The 14,431-nt window shown below is 33.5% G+C and overlaps 1 protein-coding gene across 1 annotated transcript; it reads left to right on the top strand.

Moving 5' to 3' along the window:
* The first annotated feature begins 11,146 nt into the window (after positions 1-11,146).
* On the top strand, positions 11,147-11,860 carry LOC134718150 (uncharacterized). The gene has a single exon (XM_063580639.1). It carries the CDS (start codon positions 11,147-11,149, stop codon positions 11,858-11,860), a length of 714 nt encoding a protein of 237 aa, XP_063436709.1.
* Positions 11,861-14,431: the final 2,571 nt, after the last annotated feature.

Here is a 14,431-nt window from a genome sequence, read left to right as displayed (position 1 = left end):
AGGTGGGGGAAAAAAGAAGTATTTGGGAAATGAGTAACCCTCGTCATTTCACTAATTATAAGCGAGACCGTGGACAGTAAGTATAGTTCTTTCTGCAGAAATTGAGACTCACTTTAAATTATTATACTTGTCCATATTGAAGAACACATCCCCACATATTCACGTTCTAATTCCATGAATCAAAAGCGAGGGTCAAAATCAAATCAAATCACAAATGTTTACATATAATTCTTGGGGTCTGTCCTATAGGTAAGTAAAAACGTAGCTTGAACGAGACCCCCCCCCCCCCCCCCCATATGAAGTTATTCTTAAATCAATCATATGTTCTTAGATATTTGCTGATACTACTGAGACATAATGGTACGTTAACAAATCCCATTGTTATCTCCCTTTCAGTAGAGAAATGTAATTTCTATTCAATATCAATATACATTTTTTGGACATAACTCGTCTAATACATGTAATATCATTGTAAGATCCTGACATAGAGTAAGAAGGATTTTTCAGGTATTTTTATCCCCCACCAACGATAGTAGAGGGGCATTTTGTTTTCTGACTGGTCTGTTGGTCAGCTGCTCGTTCGTCCGCACGTCAGTCCGTTCGTTCGTATGTTGTACAATCTGTTCGTCCGTCTGTCCTGCTTCGGGTTAAGTTTTTGGTCAAGGTATGTTTTGAAGAAGTTGGTTCAATCAACTTGAAACTTAGTACACATGTTCCTTATGATATGATCTTTTTAAATTGCCAAATTACAGTTTTGATCCCAATTTTATGGTCCACTGAACGTAGAAAATGATAGTGCGAGTGGGGCAAGCGCGGACTATGGACACACTCTTGTTTATTATATTAAACATAATATCTGTTGAATAGTTGAAGCTGCATTGCATCCAATAAAACATTCCATTTTCTCTTTATTTAGCTTATGAGTGTTTAAAGAGTTTACACATCCATAAGCACGGGCGGGTCCATCTATTTATAAAAGGGGTTTCCTAACTCAGAATATTGTGGGGTGGTGGTTCAAACTATTTGTCAAATTCATTGATAGTCAAAACATGTTTGGGTCCCAAACCCCTGAATTCAACGCTGCATAAACGTGGGTCTGGATTAAAAAAAAGCATCCCACCCTCATTCCTTATTCGCATGTTCCTCATCACGGTAACAGGGGTCGCCCCGATATTCCGACATCCCGTTAGTCCGACACCCCATTGGTCCGACACCCCAATAGTCCGACACCCCATTAGTCCGACACCCCACTAGTCCGACACCCCGTTTGTCCGACACTTTTAACATAGATTATGACATTATATATATAACTATGCAAATGCTTGAAATACTGAACGGACGAAAACATAATTGCAAACTGCATTCGTACATTAAAAGATATATAAAATAAAAAAACACTCAAAATCATGCTTACAGATCTGTTCCTAGTGTCTATTTGTTGTTGGGATGTACAAATTCCTGACAATGTCCACTTGTATTGTTGTCCATCTGTTGAGTTAAGCCGTTTTCAACTGACTTGTATAGTTTGTTCTTATGTTGTACTGTTATACCACTGTCCCAGGTGAGGGGGAGGGTTGATATCCCGCTAACATGTTTAATCCCGCCACATTATGTATGTATGTGCCTGTCACAAGTCAGGAGCCAGCTGTAATTCATACGCTTCATACAAAATGTACTTCGGTCAACGCTTTTACACCCCAATAAATTTACAAAAAGAAGCATTCAATTCTTAAAATATATGTTGTGTACAAGTTATCATTTTGTACAAATTATAATTTGTACAATATTTGACGAAAATTCACTTATAACTTGTACTTAAGAATTGAATGCTGCTTTTTGTAAATTTATTTGGGTGTAAAAGCGTTGACCAAAGTACATTTTGTAAATAATTACATTTTTTTAGCTAGAATCATGAAAACACGATTTTTATTAAGTTTTCATTTAATTCACCTGTGCACTTTATTGTTGGACCTCGTGTCATCATGAATGATAAATTTTATTGTCTAATGCAATTTTTTCAGGAATAGCACGTGATGTGCAGTTAGCCGATCAGAATAACGTATTATAATGAAACATACATCTAATGTAATTATAACAATTTATAATATTGATTTAGGTGGAAAAAGCATTGATACACACCACCATTGAATAGTTATTAAGTGACCATACATTACATCTGATGTACAAAATAAAAACATATAGTGTTTATTGTTCTTTATCATTCTTTATTATTTGTACAAATTATAATTTGTACAAAATGATAACTTGTACACAACATATCCACCTTTTGAAGCCTACCTGAAAATTAGCAAAATCGTAAAAAACTTAAATTGAGGAACGCCGTTTTTGTTACAGTACTATCTTCTGATTTGTTAACTTTTACTTCAATTTATTCTATTTATATTATCAACTACTCCTTCTATTCAGTCTAAATCAAGCTGTGTATTAGACTCCGTGTAATATGTCTTTCATATGCTAAGAAATATGTACATTTTAGCTCACCTGACTTGAAAGTTTAAGTAAGCTTTTCTCATCCCTTGGCGTCCGTCGTCCGTCGTCGTCGTCGTGTGTTAACTTTTAAAAAACTTCTTCTCTGAAACTGATGGCAAAAATTTAACCAAACTTGGCCACAATCATCACTAGGGTATCTAGTTTTAAAAATGTTTCCGACGACCACGCCTGCCAACCAACATGACCGACATAGAACATAGGGATAAAATGCAATTTTTGGCTTATATCTATGAAACTAAAGCATTTAGAGCAAATCTGACGCAAGTTAAAATGTTCATAAGGTAATGATTTATCTGCCCTTATCTAGGTATATACGAAAGCTATTATGCGTTATATTATCATGACTGTCACAATGATATGCATAATTTTTACTGATATATATATTTCTCAAGACGTTTGAACATTTTGACCACAAAGAAATGTTGTATGCTCTTTGGTTGGGTGGTTGTCTCTTTGACATATTTTCCATTTCCATTTTCAATTTTATTCAAACAATTAATTTTTTTATGCTCTTGATATTTCATTGGTTATATTAATATACCGTATAGCGGGTTACTTTCGCGGGTGTAAACTTTCTCGATTTTCATCGAATAAGGTATATACATGCGAAATATTTTGGTGGTTATTATTTTTGCGGATTCATAACTTTTATCAATACCTTTATATGTACACTTGCGGAATTTAATTTGGAGATTGTATTCTATTCTCGAAAATATACAACCCGCCAAAACAACCCGGTATACGGTATATGAAGCGATAAAGAATATAAAAAAGAAGATGTGGTATGATTGCCAATGAGACAGCTATCCACAAAAGACCAAAATGTCACAAACATTAACAACTATAGGTCACCGTACGGTCTTCAACAATGAGCAAAGCCCACACCGCATAGTCAGCTATAAAAGGCCCCGCTAAGACAATGTAAAAATTCAAACGAGAAAACTAACGGCCTTAATATTTATGTAAAAAAATGAATGAAAAAAAATTATGTAACACATTATAAACAAACGACAACCACTGAATTACAGGCTCCTGACTTGGGACAGGCACATACATAAATAATGTGGCGAGGTTAAACATGTAAGCGGGATCCCAACCCTCCCCCTAACCTGGGACAGTGGTATAACAGTACAACATAAGAACGAACTATAAAAATCAGTTGAAAAAGGCTTAACTCATCAGATAGACAAAAAAATACAAGAACTCCATTTTGCATTCGATGACGTCAGCGTATGTAGATATATGCGCAGCAATACTTGTTTAATGAACAGCTGCGCCATGAGCGCATGATACGACCGTCGTCTTGTGTGTGATTTTTTATGCAATAATCATAAATTAAAGTTTCTGACATACAAATGTATGGCACGGAATGTGGGCCCCCTTTTTTTGTACCGAAAAACCAATTACTCTAAAAAAAAATTTGAATCATCACCAAAAAGTATACAGATCTTTATATTAATATAACTAAGAAGTGTATGAAGTTATAAGCAATAATCATAAATTGTAAGATACGGCGCGACATGCTACAACCCCTCCCCCTTATTTTACAAAATATTTAATAACTCAAAAACATAATTTGAATCATCACCAAAAAGTATATAGATCTTTAGATTGATATAAATAAGAATTTTGTAAAGTTTAAAGCCATTATCACAAATCTTTTTTGAAATACGCGCGACATGTGAGCACCCCTCCCCCTTTTTCTTTTACAAAATACTCAACGACTTAAAAGTAAAATTTGGAATGATCTGACATCACCAAAAAGTATATAGATCTTTAGATTAATAAAACTAAGAAGTGTGTTAAGTTTTGAGCAATAAATCATAAATGGCTTTTGAGATACGGCGCGACATGTGAAAAATTACACCCCTGTTTTAGTTAAAAAGTCCCGTAACTCAAAAATGTTTAATCTTATTTTCATCAAAAAGTATACAGATGAGATCGTTTGACCATCATAAGAAACAACTACATGTTAATGTATATTAAGTTTCATGAAATTTGGATGAGTCGTTCTCAAGTTACGGTGCGACATCTTTACACCGGACAGACAGATGGACAGACGGACATTTGTATATAATACTACATTCAGTCAAAATTTTGACGGGCGTATAGCACAAATAAAGGCAACAGTAGTATACCGCTGTTCAAAACTCATAAATCCATGGACAAAAAACAAAATCGGGGCAACAAACCAAAACTGAGGGAAACGCATTAAATATAAGAGGAGAACAACGACACAACACCGAAACGCAACAGCACATAGAAACGGACCAAGCAACAGACAATACACCACGAGAATAACAAATATAACATCAAAACCAAATACATGAATATGGGATAGACAAGTACCGTGCCACGTCTTATCTCAAAAATAAGAGAAAACAGAAACGAACAATATAATAACAATGGCCATCTTCCTGACTTGGTACAGGACACTTTTAAAGGGGAATAAAAGTGGTGGGTTGAACCTGGTTTTAAGGCATGCCAAACCTCGCACTTTAATGGCACAGTTAAATAAAACATTGAAATGAAAACAAAAAATTACAGGACTACAATACAAATAAAAAGCAGTACATATTAGACAAAGAAAAACAAACACATAACTGCCATAACATTACTTCCAATACTAGTATTTGAACCTGTATTTATTTTGTTAATATTTTGATACCTTGCCTAGCTGGATGCTTTTTGTAATTATATACATGTACGTGTTTTTTTCTTGGTTCCGTGAAACTACTATTGTACATTCGAATACCGGTAACAAGTAAGAATATACCGACCATCTATCTGGTGAGACTTTCTTTGTAGTGTTGTTTATATCCTTCCAGATCACCTACCTAGTTACGTTTCGGGTTGTGAGTCACAGGCACTTGTCTCTAAAAAAAAATATTCCTATATACCTTAATATATTAAGGCATATAGGAATAATTTTTTTGAGACAAGTGCCTGTGTTGTGAGTGCGAGTTTTTGTTTTAAACAACTTTTATTTTTCTTAATAGTCAAATTGAGCATGGAAATGGGGAATGTGTCAAAGAGACAACAATCCGACCAAAGAATAGACAACAGCCGAAGGCCACTTATGGGTCTTTAATGCAGCGAGAAACTCCCGCACTCGGAAGCGTGTTGCAGCTGGCCCCTGAACAAAATGTATAGGGATTGTTTCACTTGAACATTTGTATTGTCCTTTTTTCTTGTATACTTACAGATCGATTTTTTTGTTGCCTTTGACATAGAAACTCTAGGGGTACCCCTTGATCAAAGTCGAAAAATTCCTGAATTTGTGTTCACTTTTATTTCAAATACAATAGATCTAAATACAAAAAGCACTCAGTTTTTGGTTTCGGTTAAACTAACCAATGAATGAATATCTTTAATCAGCAATATTGAAACAATTCATTTACCAATAAATGAGTTGAAGATGATGATTGTTGTTTGCATCTCCCGCAATGGAGGGGTGAGGGGCAAGAAATTCCGTTCGGATAGTGGGTTAAATTATTTGGAAAGTATGTGTTCGGGCCGTGTGTTCAGTTTCGGTATGCAAGTTATCTTATGTTGTTCCTCGTAAAGATAAACATTTACATAATAGTAGGCTACCGATGTGTCCCTGATTGCTCTCTAAGAAGTGATATAACACTAGGTTCACAATTAAGTAAGTTTCTGTGTACCAGCTTACTACTATTGGTCGGACTATTGGTGAGTCGGACCAATGGGGTGTCGGACTAATGAGGTGTCGGACTAATGGGGTGTCGGACTAGTGGGGTGTCGGACCAATGGGGTGTCGGACTAACGGGGTGTCGGAACATCGGGGCTGCCCCCGGTAACATCTATCCATGTGCATTTGACCACAAGTAACTGTCATTTTTTGAATGATTGATTGATATTCGCCCGATGTTCAGTGGTAAATATTTCAACATTTTCAATATCAAAAAGAAAATGTGGTATGATTGCCAATGAGACAACTGTCCACAAGAGACCAAAATGACACAGACATAAAATGATTTCAGATATCATGAACATGACCAAAGTATTTCGTTTGTAGAAGTTGTCTAGCGAAAGAAGAAAAGTAATTGTAGGGAAAAAAATATAACCAGAACTTTGAAGTTAAATGGTTGTTCCCTAATCCTTTAATGATGTTCGCTACTCTATTTTAAAATAGAAAACTTTTAAAAAGACTGTCATATATTGATAGTATGTAAATAAAGAAACAAAAAAGCAACAAAAAATATGGGTCCGTGTGCCTGTTTTCGAGATATAAGCCATTGAAAATTTGACGGGCAATAATTTTCTATAGACTTTTCATATATTTATCATTGACACTTTTTTTCTTTCAAATAACAATGAAAATATAACAAGGATTTTATAAGATATTCACAAAAGATGTTTTAAATCATTTTTAATCAAATAAAGGACAAAAAAGTAGGGGTTAATGGGCATTTTTTTAATGGCACTACACGGATAAAACCAGAGGATTCCGACTATCTGAGAAAAAAATCCAAAAAGCACGACTCGAGGAGCAGACTTCCTTAAGTTTCAATATATTATTATTCTTAAAAAAAAACCCAAGCACATCAAAACTAAAAGGCTTAACAAAACTTATCTTTTTACAAATATTCGAAAATAAAAAGGTGTAGATTTACTAATATAAGACATGTTGGTTTTCCCGTTTGAATGGTTTTCAACTGGTAATTTTTTAGGCCCTTTATAGCTTGTTGTTCGGTATGAGCCAAGGCACCGTGTTGAAGGCGGTACCTGACCTATAAAGATAAATACTTTTATATATTGTGACTTGGATGGAGATTTGCCTCATTGGCACTCATACCACATCATCCTATATCTACGTGTCCACCAGACATCAAATAATTTCAATGTATGGTCCGACAACACAGTTATTTCGAAGTGCATTATTTTTGGACAATTAATTAAATTGAAAAAAGTTCCACCTGAGTCTAATTCTATAGTGCTGTACTGCTTTTGGGACAAATTATACATTTGTATCAAAATTTTAGAAAAACTTTATCGGCTCCAACTCAAAATATGGACATGTCATAAAGGGGGTCTTGAAATCTTTTGACAGCTTCCGAAATGCTAAATTTTAACCTTTTTCAGTTGGACCAAATCACTTCTTTACTGAAAAATTCATTCACCCAATTTTTTCAGTGCAATTTCATTCCCAAACTTGATATTTGAAGCATAAAACATGAAGAAATAAATTTGGAAGGGGTATACAAAAAATTGGTAAGTAACACACTGTTCCACCACTATAGGGCCTATAATCTAAGAACGATAACTGTGTTACCGGACCAATGTATGACTTGATATGTTCTATGATCTTCTACGTACTTCTCCTTTTTTCGTGAACTCGACTGTCAACTATACTAAAATGCAGTCAACTTTAGCATTTGATAGTTCATTGATAACATTCTGGCGTATCATAAACAAACAACTTGTTACATCTCATTTCATTGGCCGAAAGATTTAAATACAACAACAATGTAGTCAGTGTGCACGTGAATTGACACAGGTGACCGACAATGGACTTTACTATGTTAGGCTTACTACGAACGTAAAAACAATGATTTCGTATAGTTTACAAACCTTTGGTCAAAAGAATTAAATAGATGTTTTGTTAACTTCAAAAAGTGGGGTCGAAATATTATACTGATATTTTGTTTTAAGTAATATTCTAAGTTCTTTATGCATGCAGCAACTCGATTATCTTGTACCCGGCATGATGAGAAATATAAGGATAAAATAAAATACATGTGCCGCTTTTATACGAATGAATATATGAACCACTATTAATTTCTTTCATACTGCCGATAGGTTATAATCCTGACAATGTCATAGTCACTTATAATAAGTATCTCATAATACTGATCCATTACAATAATTAATGAGGGTTGCACTGACATTCCCTTTTTATTATTTTCATGCTATAAAACATACACACAGTACAAAAATGTAGCTATAAGCGTACCATAAACGAAATTGTCCCCCAAAGATAGAAACAAAATAACTGTAATCGTATCATTGGTGCACCTGAATGAATTCAGTGAAGGCAGGTTGTTATAATAAATTGAAATGTTACATCGGCGAAGATTATTTCTTTTGCATGTGTGGAACTAAATAATAAATTAATACTTGTTAGAAAGCGTAGTTTAAAAGGAACAATTCTTGTTCGAATTCGGGGCCTTTTATAGTTGACTATGCGGTATGGGATTTGCTTATTATTGAAATCCGTACGGTGACCTATAGTTGTTAATGTCTGTGTCATTTTTTGTCTCTTATGGAGAGTTGTCTTATTGGCAAACATACCAAATCTTCTTTTTTTAAATATTAATTTACTGTTTTCGATTTTAAATGGATGAAGATTTATCTTTCAATTTTATACTGTAAGAATAGAGCTGCATAACATTGTTGAACTATCCACTAAAGTATATGTGGTATATGTATTCGTATTTAAAATAAAAATACAAAACTAAACGTGTATAAACTGATATACAAAATATCAAGAAATTAAGGATGACTAAATGCATGTGCAAGAAGAAACTCACCTTTTTTATCAATACATTTAATGAATAAACACTTTTTTTAAAACTGATTGTTTCTATTAACATGTTCATATTTACAATTATGAATATACAATTTACGTTCGTTTTTAACCGAGAATAGCAAAACATCACACAGTATTTCGTTGGAGTTATATATATAAACTACTTTTAATTCCCCTGTGCCATCTCCGTTTTTTCTTAACAAAGCATGGTTGGTAACATGTGATGAATTTACAAACAATTTCGGGAATTTTCTCTCAATTGAACGGAATCAGAAAAAAATCACTATTCTACGTCGAATACCTAAAACTCGGAAAATAATATCAAAGTGTTTGATTTTCATCGAGTCCATTCAGTGAAAGAAAAGGCAGTCAGGACGAGTAACTTGGGGTGGGGGAGGGTGTAGTCAATGAAAACAATATGTGCATTAAGATTTTTTTTTCATCCTGCATTGAACTTTTGATGTCGTCCCTTGATTTAGAGGAGACATTTGAATGAAATATTTCAATGTGAAAACTGTTTAGATTTTTAAGTTTAAAATGTTGTTATCAATTGCAGAAAATATAAAACCAATGAATTTCACATGCACATTTATAAAAGCTAGAATTGTGATTGGATAATCAAGAACACAATCATGTACGCGAATACGACGATGGAAGCTTTAAACGACCTTGACCAGCTACGTGAATATTGATCAGTCCATTCAACGTTATAGTACGTGTGTTCTATTTTCGCAGATGTGAGGTCGAAGGTTTGAATTGACCAATGGAAACGATCGTTCCTTAGAGGGTTAATCTAATAAAGTTTGTTTGACTGATTACGTCGCACTACCTTTCGCTAAGCTAAGCCGCATATGAGTATATAACTAAAAGTTATGGTATGAACTGTTCTGTGTCCTTCAATTTTCCCCTCCAATTTATCTATTCTTTATATCTAAGCACCGCCACCCAATTATTCTGCATTTTTTTTTTAACCATATGCATTTTTGACCATTTTTATTTTTTTATTCATTGTTCTCGATTTTTAACTAGTCTCTATTCTGTAACCATAGCTCGGTTTTAGAATAGAACTCCAACCCGATCGCAAACTGTTCATCAATTCTCTGATACATTATTTCAAACGTTTCTGGTACAGAAAAATTGGTACCGTTAATGTTATTACTACCACTGGGTCAATGCCTCTGCTGGTGGACTGTTACTCCCCGAGGGTATCATCCGCCCAGTAGCCAGTACTCCGGTACTGGCATGAAAATACGGATTTTTTGTGTTATTAAATTTGCTGTTACAAAATTATATAAAAAAAATATAAATTAAGGAATGTATCTCCCTTAGGCAAAGCTCTGATTCCTTTTCACGGATTTGGCTATACTTCTTGGAACTTTTGGATTATAGCTCTTCATCTTTTATATAAGCTTTGGATTTTACATATTTTTAACACGAGCATCACTGAAGAGACATGTTTTGTCGAAATGCGCATCTGGTGCCGAAAAATTGGTACCGTTAATGTTATTGAAGTTAAACTGCTTCTCAAACATTCGAACTTCAACTAGAACACATTTACATGTATTTCGATTTCTAAGAAAAACTCTACTTCAATTATAACTGTAAATATGTCAAATTTAATTCCAAAACTTTTACTTTCTCGAAATCTCTTTAAATTAGTTTCTACTGGTAAAACTTTTGATGTTTAAAGTTTCAAACTATTTTGATACTTTCATTACGAAAAAAAAAAGATGCTGAATGTTGGTTTTAATTTTTGTAAACTGCTAAAATAATTAAGCATTTTTAAAAAAAATAATTTTTAATTTTAAAACTTTCCCATTCTGAAACATTATAACAGAAACGCAGATCACCGTCCCTATTCTACAAAATAAGTATAACCCTTCCTAACCCATTCCCTTACCTGTTAGACTGACCACTGTTCCGTGCGATATTCCTGTCAATCAAAAAGATCAAAGGCCATAAACCGTTTGATGTCTACGCAGTTTTATTATGCAAATTTTAATGAGCCTGGGAAAAAGCATCTCGCCGACATCGAAAAATCTTACCCAGCGTCATTTGTTACAAATTTGCAGACTCGATAAGATGGATTACAGTCCGTTCAAAGATTATTTGAATTTCAGTTCTCTTTTATTTAAAGAAAGAGAAGAACATGTCGAGAAGACTACAGAATTGTTATCTGAAACAGAGGTTGATTATTGGGCAAACTCGATTAGCTCAATTGAAGATATTTTATCATCGGAGCCGTTTACTTCTGATTCTTTTTCGGATGAAGACCTTGATGTATTTGAAAATATGCCTGACGCAACAGACAACAACATGATGGCTGTACAAATATATAACAATGATCAGGATCAGTTGTGTCGGTCGGACTCTCTTTCGTCCGGTGAGACCGCATCTTCCGGAGAAAACAGCTTTTCAGATGAAGGATATTCCAGTGATTACCTTTTGTCAGCTTTTCTAAGACAATTGAACGGTAGCTCTGATAATATGGTACAAGCTCCGCTACAATACCAGATAATGCCAGCTAAACCCGCTTCCGAAGAGAAATACTGCATTCTTTGTAAACGGAACGGTGAAACCAGAGAATATTACACTACACATGTGTTGAAAGACAATAGGGGAAAAGTAATATGCCCAGTACTCCGCAAGTACGTTTGCCCGAAGTGTAAAGCCACAGGGGATAACGCCCATACACTCCGCCATTGTCCGTTCTCTGATGCCCAGGGGTCGTCCACTACGGAAACCTGTTACACCCTAAGAAGTAGCTGCGGAAGACGAAGAAAGAAGATCGCCTAATTTGATGGAAGAAGATCGCCTTATTGACGAAAGAAGATCGCCTTTATATATGACGAAAAAAGATGGCCAGATTTGAATGGAAGACAATATTTTATTTAAGATGAAACGATATATTTTTTAAACTTTTTGTTAATACTTTTAATTTGTGAAATATTCTTTAAATCTTTTAAATGCGTTTTGATAACAAGATTGCGAGAGTCTTATCAATTTTAAATATCGAAAACGTTTAATAACATTTTAAATTTCTATATTTTTCTTTAAATGTCAAATTGGTGCTTTTTAAATTCGTTTAATATATATACTTTTAGCCAGAGACCAGAAGATGTGAATTGGTCCAAGACACCAGTGTTAAAACTTCAATTTTAATTTTTATCGATGTTGTTTGCTATACCCTAGAGTTTTAAAAACAGATTTTAAAAATGTATTTTTTAAATATCCCTGCTTGGGCATAGGACATTTGAGCGAAAAAGAAAAAAGCACATAGGGTCATTTGAGCGCCGACTTCATAGGACATTTGAGCGCCGGGATATTAACCTTACCTGAGTTTTCAGACAGGACATTTGAGCGAAATTTTCCCTGATAATTTTACACGAATTAAGATTTTTTTTTAAAAGTCTCGTTAAAACGTACTAACAATGGGCCCGAATCATTTTATGCCCATTATAACGAGCAGTTCTATCACAGTCATCCATCAATTTATACTTTCCTTGACACTATTATCAAATTGCAATCTGTGACTTACATAAAAATTCGGAGTTTGAACATTGATGCACCGCAGAGCCGAACAGAAAAGGAGAAGGAACAGAATCTCCGGGATTTGCATTCGAAATACTGCCAGCAGGAAATTACGAGGGATTTTTATGTCAGAAGCCTGGGATATAAGTTCCAAGCCCGAACAGACTTGTAAATAATGCCGTTGCCGAGTTTTATGTTTTATGACTGTGCTTTGTTTTTAGTGCTTTGTTTTTTACAATTAAAATATGTTTTAATCTTTTTGTTGGTAAACTCCTCATTTAATGAACTATATTCGTAAGAAAATGTGGTATGATTGCCAATAAGACAATTCTCTATCCAAGACTTGTTTTCGCTCAAATGTCCTACGCTTATTCTTATTTTCGCTCAAATGTCCTAAAATTTAGGCGCTCAAATGTCCTATACTTTGGCGCTCAAACGTCCTTTTTTTTTCGCTCAAATGTCCTGTCAATGCGCTCAAATGTCCATTGCCGCCCTGCTTGGACCCCAGTATATCTAATTAGATTTTAATTTTATTTATTTTGTTATAGATAATCATAGAATTTTAAAACAAGTTCACCGATTTCTTTTTTATCTCACCAACTTGCAAATAATAACATTTTATAATTGTACTTTTTTTGTCGACTTTTAAAACAAGTTTTATAATGATCAAGACTCGTCTTCAAAGCTCGTAATTTTTACACACTTTTTACACTGACAATACAGGAGTTCCTCTGGTTGCCACTGCATTGTAATACATGTACCTTAAATGACCCCCATGTGTGCTTTTAAATCTTTGTATTTATAACTAGTCTTTTTTCACAAGTTTTACAAGTGTTCTTTTTACAATTTTGAAGCGATCTGCAATTACGAATTTTAAAACTTCTGATTTAACTTCTTTATCTACGTATACAAGTTGAATATTTTAACGAGTTTATACCATTTCGATGATTTTCATAGATTTTAGATAGTTTTTAATCTAAAACAGTATTATGTTTATTTTAATAATTTTGAAAATTTAAAATTTTATTTTGCACATCATATATTCTTAAAGGTTTTTAACAAATCAGCATGGTTCAAGCTTATGAGTTGCATGCTTTTTTTAGTGTATCGTTTTTAACTATAGTTGTATTAGGAAAAAATATAATCATGATTTGACGATTTTCAAGCATTTTCAAAGATGGTCTGATTCAAACTTGATTACCAAATTATTTTTTTATTTTTATAGTTTTAAGATATATTCTGTATTTGGTTTTAAGATATAATTCTATATCTAGTTTTAAGATTTGTTTTTTTAAAGTTCTAGTACAGTTGCGGACAAAATTTTAAACCCCTTTTACTTTTTAAGGAGAAAAAAATGATGATGTTTGCATTTATTTTTTTTAACAATTTGATTTTTAAACGGCACAATATACCTCGATTTATATTGAAAATGAGTTTTCATAGCTTTTGCAAAGTGTAGTTTTGCCTTCTTAAATGAATTAAAGTGTATGCTATACTAGTAATGCATGCAGTAATGTGAAAAGAGAGAACCTTTATATTGTATATGTTGTTTTATGTTATGCAAATAGAGAAAAAAAAGTTCATTTATTTTTTTATAATTTTGTTTTTAGAAAGAACAAAAAATATATTTGATGATAAACGTGTATTCCAAGTCTCCCTAGTACGGTAATGCAATTATCAAAAAGAATGACAAATAGTTTCGTTATTTATTCTAACTTCAAGATACCAAAGATAACTTGTATAATCAAGTTTGCATAAGATATATCAGAGACATAGTGATATTGTATTATATTATTAATTCGTATATTTTAACAAATTTGATTCGTTTAGAGATAG

The sequence above is a fragment of the Mytilus trossulus genome, chromosome 5 (genome assembly GCF_036588685.1).
Source record: "Mytilus trossulus isolate FHL-02 chromosome 5, PNRI_Mtr1.1.1.hap1, whole genome shotgun sequence".
Lineage (NCBI taxonomy): Eukaryota > Metazoa > Mollusca > Bivalvia > Mytilida > Mytilidae > Mytilus > Mytilus trossulus.
Note: the sequence above shows the minus strand (reverse complement) of the source record. Positions and strands in the feature narration are given on the sequence as shown.